The 14,661-nt window shown below is 46.3% G+C and overlaps 1 protein-coding gene across 1 annotated transcript; it reads right to left on the minus strand.

Annotated features, from left to right (window-relative positions):
- Positions 1-2,338: 2,338 nt before the first annotated feature.
- LOC134342087 (NACHT, LRR and PYD domains-containing protein 3-like) lies at positions 2,339-14,073 on the minus strand. Its single transcript, XM_063040032.1, has 11 exons — positions 13,901-14,073; positions 11,618-11,789; positions 11,454-11,519; positions 9,712-9,878; positions 7,432-7,603; positions 7,268-7,333; positions 4,214-5,960; positions 3,238-3,324; positions 2,913-3,083; positions 2,591-2,758; positions 2,339-2,426 (listed from the first exon to the last, which is right to left on the minus strand). Exons 1-11 carry the CDS (start codon positions 13,940-13,942, stop codon positions 2,339-2,341), a joined length of 2,946 nt encoding a protein of 981 aa, XP_062896102.1. The 5' UTR covers positions 13,943-14,073.
- Positions 14,074-14,661: the final 588 nt, after the last annotated feature.

A 14,661-nucleotide genomic window follows, 5' to 3' on the forward strand; every position in this document is an offset into this window, starting at 1 on the left:
TTTATTATCAGAGTAGATATGTGTCACAATATACAATCCGGAGGTTCTTTTCCTGAGGGCAGAATTAACCAATCTCTGGAACACTAGCTGTAAACTATAAAGATAAGGAACAGTAAACGCTAAACACACTGTGAAAATGCCTGTGTAAATAAATAGCAATAACAAATGAGAATGAAATAACAATATAAACAAATAAGAGTTCTTTAATGAGTTCTTTACTAAGTATAGATATCTCCTTTTGTACAGGTGCCTGATGACTGAGGGGTAGTAATTGTCCTTGAACCTAGTGATGTGAGCGCTGAGGCACCAGTAACCTCTACCTGAGGGCGGCGGCGAGAAAGGAGCGCGGCCAGTGGGTTGAGGATATTTGACGATGGATGCTGCTTTTATGCGGAAAGTTTCATTTAGATACGCTTTACTCGTGAGGTGTTGGGCATAAGATTTTCCACTCAAAGGCATTGGTGTCCCCACACCAGGCCATAACGCAGCCAGACAACACACTTTCCACCATACATGTATAGAAATTTGCCAAGGATTTTTAACGACATGCCGAACCTCCGTAGACTCCTGGTGAAGTAGAGGCGCTGTCGTGCGCTCTGTGCAATTTGGGTCAAGGAAGGTCCTCTGAGTTAGTGACACCCAGGAATATAAAGATACTGGCCGGATCCACCTCTGATACTCTGATGATTACTGACTCATGGACCTACGATTTCCCCCTCCCGAATTCAGCAATCAGTCCTTTGGTCTCATTGACATTGAGTGAGAAGTAGTTGTTATTACGCCAATCATCCAAGTTTTCAATCTTCCTCCTGTATGCTGATTCATCACCCTCTTTGATACAGCCCACAAGAGTGGTGTCGTCAGAAAACTGGTTTATGGTGTTGGTGCTGTACCTAGCCACACAGTCATCGGTGTAAAATGAGGCTAATGGGGCTAAGCACACATCCCTGTAGTACTCCTGTGGTGATGGAGATTGTGGAGGTGATGTGTTTGCCAATCTGAACTGAGTGGGGTTACAAGTAAGGAAATTCAGGATCCAGTTACACAAAGCGGCACTGAGACCCAGGTCTCTGAGTTTACTGATTAGTTTTCAGTGAATGGTGGGATTGAATGTCGAGCTATAACCAGTAAACTGCATCCTGATGAATGCATCTTTGCTGTCCAGATGTTCCAGTGTTACGTGAAGAGCGAAGGACACAGCTTCCCCGTAGACCTGTTGTCTGATATGCTAAATGGAGCGGATCCAGGTCGTCATTCAGGCAGGAGCTGATAAGCTTCAGCACCAGCCTCTGAGAACACTTCATCACTGTGGATGTACTGTAAGTGCCACCGGGCGTTCATGATTTAGACAGGTTACCACGCTCTCCATAGCGGGGACGATGGGCAGGAATCAGGAAATTCGGCCACTTCGAGACTCCTGTCACATTTCCCCAGACCAGGCTGATCTTTCCACCCCAGCATGTTTATCCACTGGGCAAGTCCCACCTCCCTCGATCATGCTGATTGTCAGGAGAGCCGTGAGCAACGAAATGAGGCGAGGTCTGGGTGGACAGAATCGCAAAGGACCAGTGCACTCGAATAGATGGGGGGATGGGGTGAGCGGAGCAGAGGGGTGGTTATGGGGGAGGGCTGGCAGCGCTGAAGGGGGAGGGGCAGGTGGAGAGGCGAGAGAACACCGATTGGGGGAAGACAGGGTGGGGAAAGTAGAGTCGGATATGGAATGAAAGGGGGTGGGAGTAGGGTACAGGCGGCAGAAGAGATAGTGAAGTGAGAAAGAGGACGAGAAAGGGAAGCGACGGAGACAGAGGGGTAAGACAGAGAGGGAAACAGAATATGGGAGATAGAGAGAGAATAGGACAGAGAGAAGGAGAGAGTAGAGGACAGAGAGCAGAGAGAGAGAGAGAGAGAGAGAGAGAGAGAGAGAGAGAGAAAGAGAGAGAGGAACAGAGAGTGAGACAGAAAACGGACTACGGATGATCATATAATTACACTTTATTGTAGTGGGAGAGATCCCTGCAGATTTAGGGTCACAACGGAGGTATATGCCAATTTAGCATAATTATATCTGCCAGACTTCTGTATGTATTGTCCATATCAAAGTGAGTAAAATCATTCTCTCCCAGTATAATCACTGCCCAGTTCACTGGTGTAACACCTTATGGTCCACCTGCAGAAAACTGGATCCGGGCACCCGCGGAGGCAGCGCTGCTGGACAAGAGGCGGAATTATGTGGATGAGTGCTCGTCGTGAGCCATTGGGAATTAAACCTGGAGAGCGGCAATTAAAGGGGAGGGCAGGAAATCAGACAAACTGTTCCCATCCCGCGAGCGGGGGATGTTCACACTGCCACTTTCAGTCCGGGTTTAGGTTCCTGCAGAGATCTCAGTTCCTTCCTCCCGGTCGCGCTGAATAGATTCTCCATTAACCTGAAACAGATGGTAGAATAAAGAGGATATGAACAGACTACAGAACTGTGTCAGTGACAGGGGACCGGGTTCAAAGTTTCAACATCTCTCATTAACAAATATCGTCTGAAAACCCGCGGATCAGCTGATATATTATCACATTGAACACCAGCACAAACACTCACCAGATCCACTCCAGACTCGGGAGGGTCAGTATGAGGCGGCGGAGAGCGGGGACAGATCGGTCTGTGAGCAAGTTTGATTCCAGGTTCAGCATCGTCAGTGATGGGTTTGTGCTGAGAGCGGAGACGAGATCCTCGGCACCAGAATCTGTGAGACCGACATTGTTCAGCCTGGAGATGAGAGAGAGAGAGGGTGAAGGACACAGAGAGACAGGAGACGGTACAAATCCCCAGTGTTTATCAGTAACACAATTACTGATCACATTAGTGTTCAGTGTCAGACACCCAGTGACTGTAAACGCAATCTCCCACATCTGCTACTTACCACAGTTTCTGTATTTTACACACTGGGTTCTTCAGAAACGCAGACATAAGTTTCACTCCTGAATCTCCCAGTACATTATGACTCAGCTTCACCTCCGTCAACGATCGGCTTGTACTGAGAGCGGAGCCGAGATCCTCGGCACCGAAATCTGTGAGACCGACCTTCCTCAGCCTTAGATAAGAAACAGTGAGGGTGAAGGACACAGAGAGACAGGAGACGGTACAAATCCCCAGTGTTTACCAGTAACACAATTACTGATCACATTAATGTTCAGTGTCAGACACCCAGTGACTGTAAACACAATCTCCCACAGTCTGGTACTTACCACAGTTTCTGTATTTTACACTCCGGGTTCCTCAGAGCCGCAGACACCAGTTTCACTCCTGAATTCCCCAGTTCATTCTCCCCAAGGCTAAAGACAAACAGACAAACTGATGAACAAAGTGGTTCAAACCGCGGGTCTGAGAGAAGTTCAAGATTCGGCTATTCCAGGAAAAATTAAACCCATCACTGCCAATATCCCTCACTGTCCAGTTGCAGGTTATTCACCTAATATCAAGATATTAGTCTGTAGGTGTGACCCTGTAAACTACCAGTATCCTGACTCATTCCAGACGTATAGAAAAATGTTCCTGATATAAGTGGGTCGGAAAGGGACATTCTTGAAGGGTGAGAGAAATTCCCACTTACTATGCAAAAAAGTCCCCTGATGATAGTGGAAGAGACACTCACCAGAGAGAGAGGGATGGGAAGGGAGATCGCTACAGGCCCACAACATGGAAATGTCCACATGGGGGTTGTGAATCTACTAGTGAGCAAAGTCATGCAAGAAGAGAGATGGTGATAGTCGGGCGCGGGGAAAAGCAGGGGGAGGACAATTTCACAGATGCATTTCTCGTCCTCTCACTGAACAGAAGATTAATCCTCTCTTGTCCCTCACCGGGAAGAGGGTGTGAAGCTTGAAGCTCCGAGAAACCTGTTGTAGTCAGTGTCGGACTGGGTGTCAGTAACAGTGAGAAGGTAGAAACTTGTCAATGGACTTGACACACGTTTTGAGAAACAAGGCAATTCCTGTGATTTAAGATTAAACAGTTGGTTCACTGAAATGCTGCAGTCTCCAACATCCCTTCACAAGCAACCACAGAACATTACCGTCCTTGTGGATTTACTGACCGATTCCCTGGTCGTTGGTCACAAATCCTTCACTGTCGAATTTTCTACAGTTTTACCCAAGTTATTTTGTATTGAAACAACACAATGAAACGGTTTCACAGTTCAGAGTGAGAGATAAATAAAGTTACCCCAACTCCTGGCACTTGTGCAGTCCGGGTCCCAGCCGCTGGATTCCTTCACACTGAATGTGGCAGCTCTCCAGGTCGAGGTGTTTTATTGTATCACAGAGTCCGATGACATGAGACAGGACCGCGCAGTCAATCGGGGTCAGTGTCATTCCACTGAATGAAAGTGTTTCCACTGATCCCAGTGCGGCCTGAGCCAGTCCACTATTCTGAGACTCAAACAGGTAGTGCAAAGTTTTCAGGAGGCTCCTTTTACCAGCTTCACTCCATGTGTTTCCACTCTGACGTTTAACCTCCTCCTTCACCCAGTCAATCACCCGGCAGGTTGTTTGACGAGGAAATGGACCCAGAAATTCTTCCAGGCCCCGAGCTATCATTGGGTTGGAGAGACCAGCAACAAAACGGAGAAATAACTCAAATCGCCCATCTGTGGTGTTGTGGGCTTCAGCGAGGAACTTTAGGATATCTCTGCCATCTGGGATCAGGAATTGTGCGACTGCAGCTACAAACTCCTGGATGGTGAGGTGTGGGAATGTGTACACTACACACCGGGCAGAATCCTCTCTCTCCAAAAGCTCCATCAGGAACCCGGACAGGAACTGGGAAGGCTGCAGATCGTGGTTGATCAAATCTCCATCTGTAAACACAATCTTCCTCTCGGACACGCCTTTGAGGGCCATCTGACCAACTCTGAGTAACACATCACGGGGGCTCTCAATCTCACGGCCGTGGTTTTTCAGGATATTGTAAATATAGTAGGAATATAGCTGGGTGATGGTCTTGGGAACTCGCTTCGGGTCCCTGACTCTTTGTGTGAAGAAGGGGCCCAGTGCCAGAGCGAGGATCCAGCAGTAGGAGGGGTTGTAGCTCATGGTGTACAGGATCTCGTTCTCCTTCACATGTTTGAAAACAGCTGCTGCCACCGTCTGATCTTCAAAATGCCTGATGAAATATTCCTTCCGTTCCTCACCAACAAATCCCAGGATTTCAGCCCAGACACCGATCTCAGCCTTTTCCAATAGATGTAACGCAGTGGGACGGGTGGTCACCAGCACTGAACACCCTGGGAGCAGCTTGCCCTGGATTAAACTGTACACAATGTCAGACACTTCACACCACCACTCAGGATCTGGGCACTGGTGCTTGGGTTCTGTATCTCTCCGACTGTCAGCAAAATCGATGTTGTGTTTGAATTCATCCAAACCATCGAATATAAACAGCAATCCTTCTGGGTTCTTCCAGACCTCTCTCAGGATATTCCCAAAGTATGGATACTGATCCAGAATCAGTTCCGTCAGGCTTATTCTGCGGTTAATGGTGTTTAAATCCCGGAACTTGAAACTGAAGACAAACTGAAATTGTTGATATATTTTTCCCGTGGCCCAGTCATAAACAATTTTTTGTACCATTGTTGTTTTCCCTATCCCTGGGACTCCGGCCACAGTTGCCGAACATCTCAGAAACTTTTGGCCCCGTAAGCTATGTGAGTAATTTCTCCGAAACAGTTGTTCTGTGCTGATTTTCTCCAGCTCTCCGCGGAGATGTTTCTCTCTGCACTCCTCGTGGTCTCTGCCTCTTGCCAGCAGCTCATGTTCCACCAGTCTCCGATCTCGAACAGTAGAAATGACCGTGAGCTCAGCGTATCGATCAACCAGCTGGAAAACCTTCACCTTCTCCCTCATCAGGATCGTGTCCACTCTCAGTGTTTCCGTTTGTGCCCGCAGAGTCTCCTTGTGTATCCGCTGAACATCTTAAAAGATAAAGAAAAAAAAAGTATGTGTCGATTGTGATTGCATTGTGTGTCTCAACACATTATTTTCTAGGGCTTGTTTTGCAGAAGTCCAGACAATGTTTAACTGTAAGCTGGACTCCGACTTATGGTGCTGGAAATGAGCACTGCAGCAAAATCATTTCACACTTCACAATTCCCATGCCCCATCGGTTTGATGTCTTTCCCGAAGTTCCAGTGAATATGAATAAAACACACAGTCCCGGACAGTTAACTGTTGTGCTTGTTTTATTTTCTTTCACCCGTGTGCTTATCCAAGTCTCTCCTAAATGCTGTAAAGTATCAGCCTTCATCACCACCCCCAGTAGTGCATTCCAGGTAAAGAATAAATAAAACTACCTCTGACATCTCCCTTGAATTCCCCTAACATACAGTAAACGGTAGGGCCCAGCGACACTGTTGTTAAACAGAGGGACGTGGGAGTGCCAGTGCATAGTTCCCTCAAAGCAGCAGCTCAGGTAGATAGGCTGGTGAAGAAGGTGTTCGGCACAGTGGCCGACATCGGTTAGCGCATTGAGTATACGTTGCGGTTATAAAATGTTTGTGAGGTCTCACGGGGAACACTTTTTACATATTTAGTCACCTCGTTATAGTATAGATGTTATTAACCTAGAAAGAGTGTAAAGAAGATTTACCAAGATGTTGCCAGGACCCGAGAGCCCGTTACGAGGAGTATAGAATATGATAATATACGCTGGAGTGTAGAAGACTGAGTGGTGACCGAATAGAGGTACACAGACAGAGTCTTTTCCCATGAGAAATGATGCTAAAAACAAGAGGGTTTAGGTTTAAGATCAGAAGTGAATAAGTCGGAAAAGGCTTCAGGTGTAGCTTCTTCACACGCATTTGGAATGGGCTGATGCAATGGTTAAGGCGGGTACATTAAACCCATCTAGATCAACACATGGACAGGAGAAGTTTAGAGGGTTATGGACCAGACACGGTAACATGGGTCTAACTCGCTGAGTAACACTATTCGTATGATGTATTTGGTCTAAGGGCCTGTTTCCATGTTGTAAGTGTCCATGACTCTGTTTATCCATCACATCATCAGTGAAAATTGTAATTCCAACCACTGGATTATTTTTGCTTTCCACCTGCTGTTCCAGCTTCCCTATAATATGCTTAAGATTGAAACTCTCGTATCAAGCCATAGCCAATATTCTTTCCTTATCTGGTCTGAGCCAGTGTCCTAAAGCCTCCGTAATATCTGCGCTGCCGCCTTTACTCTGAGGGCCTGACACTATATGTTTCGATCGATCACTTACCTTTCGGATGCTTGGGAACTTCAGATAAACCCCGCTCAGTGTCCATGTAGGCGAACTGGCCGTCACCTGTTCAAACAGATTAACCTGCATGAAGTCTGTTCTGTGTAATACTGTAAATTCATCAGCATTTACATCTGTAACACACAGTGTATTGTTCACCGTACCACGTTCCCGTATTTCCTCCAGTATTCCGCTCAGCTCCGGTAATCTGTGATGTAGTTTCACAAACGATTCCCACATCACTTTCTGGGCCCCGAAGCCCTTCTCCATCACCAGATCCAGGAGGAGTTTGGAAGCGACCGCTCCCATTCCCTTGTGCACCAGCTCAGTCACTCTCTGCAATGGACAATAGGGAACATATTGAGGTAGGGATGGATCCGGGCTCCAGGTCAGCTGCAGAACAGGAGCCCAAAGGACACTAGGCACAGACTTCAGACACTGGGGAGTACTGGTCCAGCCTTAACACGGACGAACGCAACATCAGGTCGTACTATGAAAGTGTCACCCTCGGGTTTTCCGGGGGTAAATTCAGCAGGCTCACGCTACACTGCCGGGCTCCGAGAGTGGTCAAGGCTCAGCTACCATTCAGTCTGGGTGGCAATAGGTGAGTGTGACCCAGGAACACAAGGGCCACTGGAAAGCGTTTCATGGGTAATTTTGTTTTAATGTGCGCACACTTACAGTATTATATGCTTAACTATAGTAATTTTGCAATCTCACTGTTAGCAACTTTTTGTTCAGAGGATGCTGAATCTGTTGGAAGTAATTGTCACGGACGCCTCTGGAGATCCCGTCATTTTGAATATCTAAAAGGGAGGATGTTGCGCTCTTCATTATAAAGGGCATCGACGGTTACAGAGAAAGGAAACATTTTAGAGATATGATAAATCCGCTATGATGGCATAGCGGAACACAGTCGGCGGACCGAATGACATAATTCTGATCATACGTCTTATGGTCTTAACATTAAATGTAGCGAGAATTGCAAACTGTAATTCTGACAGTGACATGGAAAAGTTACTGAACTATGAGGCAGATGATCAAATACAAGAGGATTAGCAGTTGCGAAGGGAGGCGATAGTCAGTACTGCCCGGTCATTTGGCGATGGGCGTGAGGGTAGACTCGAGAGATGGGCGGAAAAAACAAGTCATTATGTGTTTGATTTGTGGGAAATCACGAGAACACAGACTGTTCAACGGCCATTGAGTTCGCTCTTTGGGAAACATGGTACGAAGTCAGACAGAGTGGTGTAAAATAATTCTCTGCCCGTTTGGAATATCTGTCACTTTTCACATCACTAACATCAGCTGTCAATCATTGTCTTTAACACGAAGACGGGAACATCTGCAGATGCGGGAAATAAAAGCATAACACAGAAAATACTGGAGAGGCTCAGCAGGCAAGGCATTATACAGTAGAGGGAAAAGAGTAAACAGTCGTCGTTTCGGACCAAGACTCTTCAACGGGACTGGAGAAAAATGAGAAGTTAAGAGCACAAAGATGGGGGAGAGGAAGAAGACGAGCAATTTGGTATATGGTAAGTGAAACTGTTGTACTGGGAGGGGTGAACTAAAGAACTAGTAAGCCGATTGGTGAAAGAGATAAAGGACAGGAGAATGGGGAATCTGATCGGAGAGGACAGGAAATCATTGAAGAAGGGGAAGAGGGAGTAACATCAGAGGGCGGTGTTGGGCAGGCATGGAGATAAGATGAGAGAGGGAAAAGGGAATTGGAATGGTGAAGGGGTGTGGCAATTAACGGAACTTTGTGAAATTGATCTTTTTTTACCATCAGGTTGGAGGATACGCACACGGAACATAAGTTGTTGCTCCTCCAAGCTGAGTGTGGCCTCATCGGGGCAGCAGAGCAGGCCATGAACTGACATGTCAGAATGGGACTGGGAAGTAGAACTGAAATAAAAGGTTAACGGGAGATCCAGTTTTCGTGGCGGACGGAGCCTAGGTGCTGGGCTAAATTTTCTACCACTGTAAGTCTGTTCTCTCCGATGTAAAGGAGACCATACCCTGAGCACAAGGTACAGTAGATGACCACCACAGACTCACAGGTGAAGAATCCCCTGATCTGGCCGGGTGTTCTGGGGCCCTGAGTGGTAATCAGGGAGATGTGTTGGGACAGATATGACACTTGCAATGATAATGGTCAGGAGGGAGATCAATGGAGAAGGATGAATGGACGAGGGAGACTTGAACAGCCTTTCACTGAAGACTAACCAGTCTAAAAATGAATGTGTTCAGATAATTGGCGGGAAACTTGCATTGGTTGAATAACGGCTCAGTATAACTGTATACGGAGTCTCCTTTGCCACCACTGACCATGGACATCTCTGTGGTATAGACATTTCATTGCCAGCATTTCCTTTACACCAGTTCCTTTGCGACAGCTTAAGAAGAACCTACAATCAGTATGTTTCCCTTTTACTTACGACAGACTCCCGCCCTGTGAAGTGATCCTCGCGTGTTAACATGAGGCCTAGTGCCCCCACGCCCTCCTCGATTGACTGCTCAAGTCTGGCCCGGTAGAATATCGTCAACTGGAACAGTTGCCGATCGTCACACTTTGACAGGAAGGCAGAGAATGCAGAGTTCCGATCTGTGAACAGTCATAGAAGATCACAACACCATTCTGCCGACTACGATGCAATTACATAACAACCACGCCACAGGCACATGGCAAATATTCATCCACTCCGGATCATTCATGACCTATAACGCCTCTCAGACGCTGCTGAGTTTCTGCTTCCAGTCCATCCCTTGGCAGCTCATTCCAGACACTGATCACTCTCTGTGTAAAATATTCATTCTAAATCTGCATTAAACATTCTCCTCTCATCTTAAACCTATTCCCTCTAGTATTTGACATTTTGCTCATTGAGTCAAAGCACCTTATCCATGTCTCTCATGTATTTATAAACTTCTATGAGAAGACCTCAGGCTCCAAAGTCTCAAAGAAAATAATGGAAGTTTGCCCAGCCTATCCCGATGTCAAATATTCTGTAATCCCGGCAGCATCGTGATGAACCTCATGTGTATTTTCTCCAGAGCAGCAACCTCATTCCTGTGATGTGGTGACCAGATCTGCGAAAAACACTGAAATCGTGTCTTAACGAAAGTTCCTTCCGGGTCCATCACGACTTTCTAACATTAGTAATGAAAATCTCATTGAATATTGTTACTTGTCGTTAGTTCCCCATCTACTTGTGTTGCTACTTTCAGGGAGATATACACCTACACCCCAAGGTCCCTCCGTTTATCAATCTTCCTCAGGGTCCTGATTTTTACTGTCGACATCGTTCGTATATTTGATCTCCCAAAGCGCAACTCCTCACATTTACGATTTACGATCCTACAATTTAGATAATACATCATGGATATTTTTTTCTATTAACTTATTTATTTACGTACTTATATCACACAACAGAGGGTTCAATATTTTTTTCTTGTAGAACAACACTCGTCACCTAGTTATAGTATGTATGTCATTAAACTAGAGTGAGTGTAAAGAAGATTCACCAAGATATTGCCAGTACCCGAGAGCTCGTTACAAGGAGCGACTGCATAGACTATGATAATATACGATGAAGTGGAGGAGACTGAGTGGTGACCGAATGGAGGTACACGGACAGGATTTCACCATCCTTTTCCAAGAGAAATGATGCTAAAAATGATGCAGGGTTCAGATCACAGGTGATTAAGTCGAAAGAGGCTTCGGGGTAGCTTCTTCTCACTTATTTGGAATGGACTGCCAGACGTAATGGTTCAGGCGGGCACATTATCGTCGTTTAAAACCCATCTAGACAGGAGATGATCAGAAGGTTATGGACCAGACGCGTTAAGATGGGTCTAACTCGCTGAGTTACCCTATTCGGATGATGCACTTGGCCTAAGGCCTGTTTCCATGTTGTAAGTGTCCATGACTCTGTTTATCCATCACATCTTCAATGGAAATTATAATTTCCAACCATTGGATTATTTTTGCTTTCCACCTGCTGTTCCGGCTTCCCTATAATTTGCTTTAGATTGAAACTCTCGTATCAAGCCACAGCCAACACGAACAAATATTCTTTCCTTATCAGGTCTGAGCCAGTGGTCCTAAAGCCTCCGTAATATCTGCGCTGCTGCCTTTACTCTGAGGACCTGACACTGTATGTTCCGATCCATCACTTACCTTTCAGATGCTTGGAAACTTCAGATAAACCCAGCTCAGTGTCCATGAAGGCGAACTGGCCGTCACCTGTTCAAACAGATTAACCTGCATGAAGTCTGTTCTGTGTAATACTGTAAATTCATCAGCATTTACATCAGTAACACACAGTGTATTGTTCACCGTACCACGTTCCCGTATTTCCTCCAGTATTCCGCTCAGCTTCGGTAACGTGTGATGTATTTTCACAAAGGATTCCCACATCACCCTCAGGGCCCCGGAGCCCTTCTCCATCACCAGATTCAGGAGGAGTTTGGAAGCACCCGCTCGGTTTCCCTCCTCCGCCAGCTCAGTCACGATCTGTAATGAATAAAATGGAACATATTGAGGTGCGGATGGATCCGGGCTCCACACAGTGAGGAACGGTCAGTTGCAGAACAGGAGCCCAAGGGACACTAAGCACAGACTTCAGACACTTGGGAGTACTGGCCTTATCTTAACACGTACGAACGCAAAATCAGGTCGGACTATGAAAGTGTCACCCTCGGGTTTTCCGGGGATAAATTCAGCAGGCTCACGCTACACTGCCGGGCTCCGAGAGTGGTCAAGGCTCAGCTACCATTCAGTCTGGGTGGCAATAGGTGAGTGTGACCCAGGAATAAAAAGGCCACTGGAAAGCGTTTCATGGGTAATTTTGTTTTAATGTGCGCACACTTACAATATTATATTTTTAATTATAATAATTTTGCAATCTCCGTGCTAGCAACTCTTTGTTCAGAGGATGGTGAATTTCTGGAAGTAATTGTCACGGATGCCTCTGGAGATCCCGTCACTAAGTATATTTAAAGCGGATGATGTTGCGTTCTTGATTACTAAGGGCATCGAGGGTTACGGAGAGAGGCAGCATTTGAGAGGGATTATAAATCAGCTATGATGGCACAGCGGAAAAGAATCGACGGAACGAAGGATACAATTCTGGTCAGATGGTCTTAACATTAAATGTAGCGAGAATTGCAAAGTGTAATTCTGACAGTGACATGGAAAAGTTACTGAACTATGAGGCAGATGATCAAATACAAGAGGATTAGCAGTTGCGAAGGGAGGCGATAGTCAATACTGCCTGGTCATTTGGCGATGGGCGTGAAGGCAGACTCGGGAGATGGGCTGAGAAACAAGGCACTATGTGTTTGACTTGTGGGAAACCCTGGGTTCATCATGAGAACACAGACTGCTGAATGGACATTAAGGTCGAGCTTTGGGAACATGATACGAAGTCAGACACAGTGGAGTAAATTGATTCTCTGCCCGTTTGCAATATTTGTCAATTGTCACATCGCTAACATCAGCTGTCAATCATTGTCTTTAACACGGTGACGGGAAAATCTGCAGATGCTGGAAATAAAAGCAAAACGCACAACATACTGGAGGAGCTCAGCAGGCAAGGCAATATACAGTATAGGGAAAAGTGTAAACAGTCGTCGTTTCGGACCAAGACCCAACATCGGGACTGGAGATAAAAATGAGAAGTTAAGAGCACAAAGATGGGGGAGAAGAGGAAGACGAGCAATATAGTAGATGATAGGTGAAACTGTTTGACCTGGAGAGGTCAACTAAGGAACTAGTAAGCTGATTGGTGAAAGAGGTAAAGGACAGGAGAAGGGGGAATCTGATCGGAGAGGACAGGAAGTCATGAAAGAAAGGGAAGGGCGAGGAACATCAGAGGGTGGTGATGAGCAGGTATGGAGATAAGATGAGAGAGGGAAAAGGGAATTGGATTGGTAACGGGGAGTAGCAATTAATGGAAGTTCGTGAAATTGATCTTCATGCCATCTGGCTGGAGGATGCGCACACGGAACATAAGTTGTTGCTCCTCCAACCTGAGTGTGGCCTTGTGGCGGGAGCAGAGCAGCCCATGGACTGACATATCAGAATGGGAATGCGCAGTAGAACTGAAGTAGGTGGTTACCTGGAGATCCAGCTCTCTTGGCGGGCTGAGCGTAGGTGCTGGGCTGAACGTTCTAGCAATGTAAGTCTGGTCTCTCCGATGTAATGGAGAGCACACCGGGAGCACCGGATACAGTAGCTGACCCCACAGACTGATAGGTGAAGAATCCGCTGATCTGTCAACTGTTTGGGGCCCCGAATCGCAGTCATGGACATCTGTTGGCTCAGGTATGGAACTTGTTCCGCTCGCGAAGATAAGGTTCAGGAGGGAGATCAATGAGGAAGGATGAATGGACGAGGGAGACTTGAACAGCTTTAGTCTGAATACTAACTTGTCTAAAAATCAATGTGTTCAGATAATTGGAGGGAGACTTATATTCGTTGAATAAAGGCTCAGTGGACGGAGTCTCCTTTGTTACCACTGACCACAGATATTTCTGTATTTCGTTGCCAGCGGTTACTTTACACCAGTTTTGTTGGGACAGCTTTAGAAGAACCTACAATCAGTATGATTCGCCTTTACTTACATCATACTCCAGCCCTGTGAAGTGATTCTCGCGTGTTAACATGAGGCCGAGTGCTCTCACGCCCTCCTCGATTGACGGCTCAAGTCTGGCCCGGTAGAATATCGTCAACTGGAACAGTTGGCGATCGTCACAATTTGTCAGGAAGGCGGAAAATGCAGAATTCCGATCTGTGAACAGTCATAGAAGATCACGACATGATTGGACCGACTACGATGCGAATTTATAACAACCACCCTACAGGCACATGGCAAATATTCATCCGCTCCGGCTCATTCGTGACCTATAACGCCTCTCGGACGCTGCTGTGTTTCTGACCTCCAGTCCCTCCTTTGGCAGCTCATTCCGGACACTGATCACTCTCTGTGTAAAGCATGCATCATAAACCTGCATTAAACATTCTCCTCTCGTCTTAAACCCATTCCCTCTAGTATTTGACGTTTGCACATTGAGTCAAAGCACCTTATCTATGTTTCTCATGTATTTATAATCTTCTATGAGAAGACCTCAGGCTCCGAGGTCTCAAAGAAAATAATGGAAGTTTGCCCAGCCTATCCCGATGTCCAATATTCTGTAATCCCGGCATCATCGTGATGAACCTCATGTGCATTTTCTCCAGAGCAGCAACAACATTCCTGCGATGTGGTGACCAGATCTGCGAAGAACACTGAAATCGTGTCTTAACGAAAGTTCCTTCCGGGTCCATCACGACTTTCCAGCGTTAACAATGAAAATCTCAATGAATAGTGTTTCTTGTCGTTAGC

This window comes from Mobula hypostoma, unplaced genomic scaffold (genome assembly GCF_963921235.1).
Source record: "Mobula hypostoma unplaced genomic scaffold, sMobHyp1.1 scaffold_51, whole genome shotgun sequence".
In the NCBI taxonomy this organism is placed as follows: Eukaryota; Metazoa; Chordata; class Chondrichthyes; order Myliobatiformes; family Myliobatidae; genus Mobula; species Mobula hypostoma.

Coding starts and splice junctions, on each gene's coding strand:
- LOC134342087 (XM_063040032.1), bottom strand. CDS start 13,942: ATGTTAACACGCGAGAATCACTTCACAGGGCTGGAGTATGAT. Junction 11,520..11,617: donor GGAGGAAATACGGGAACGTG/GTACGGTGAACA, acceptor CTGTTTGAACAG/GTGACGGCCAGTTCGCCTTC. Junction 3,084..3,237: donor TGTAAAATACAGAAACTGTG/GTAAGTACCAGA, acceptor TTCTTATCTAAG/GCTGAGGAAGGTCGGTCTCA.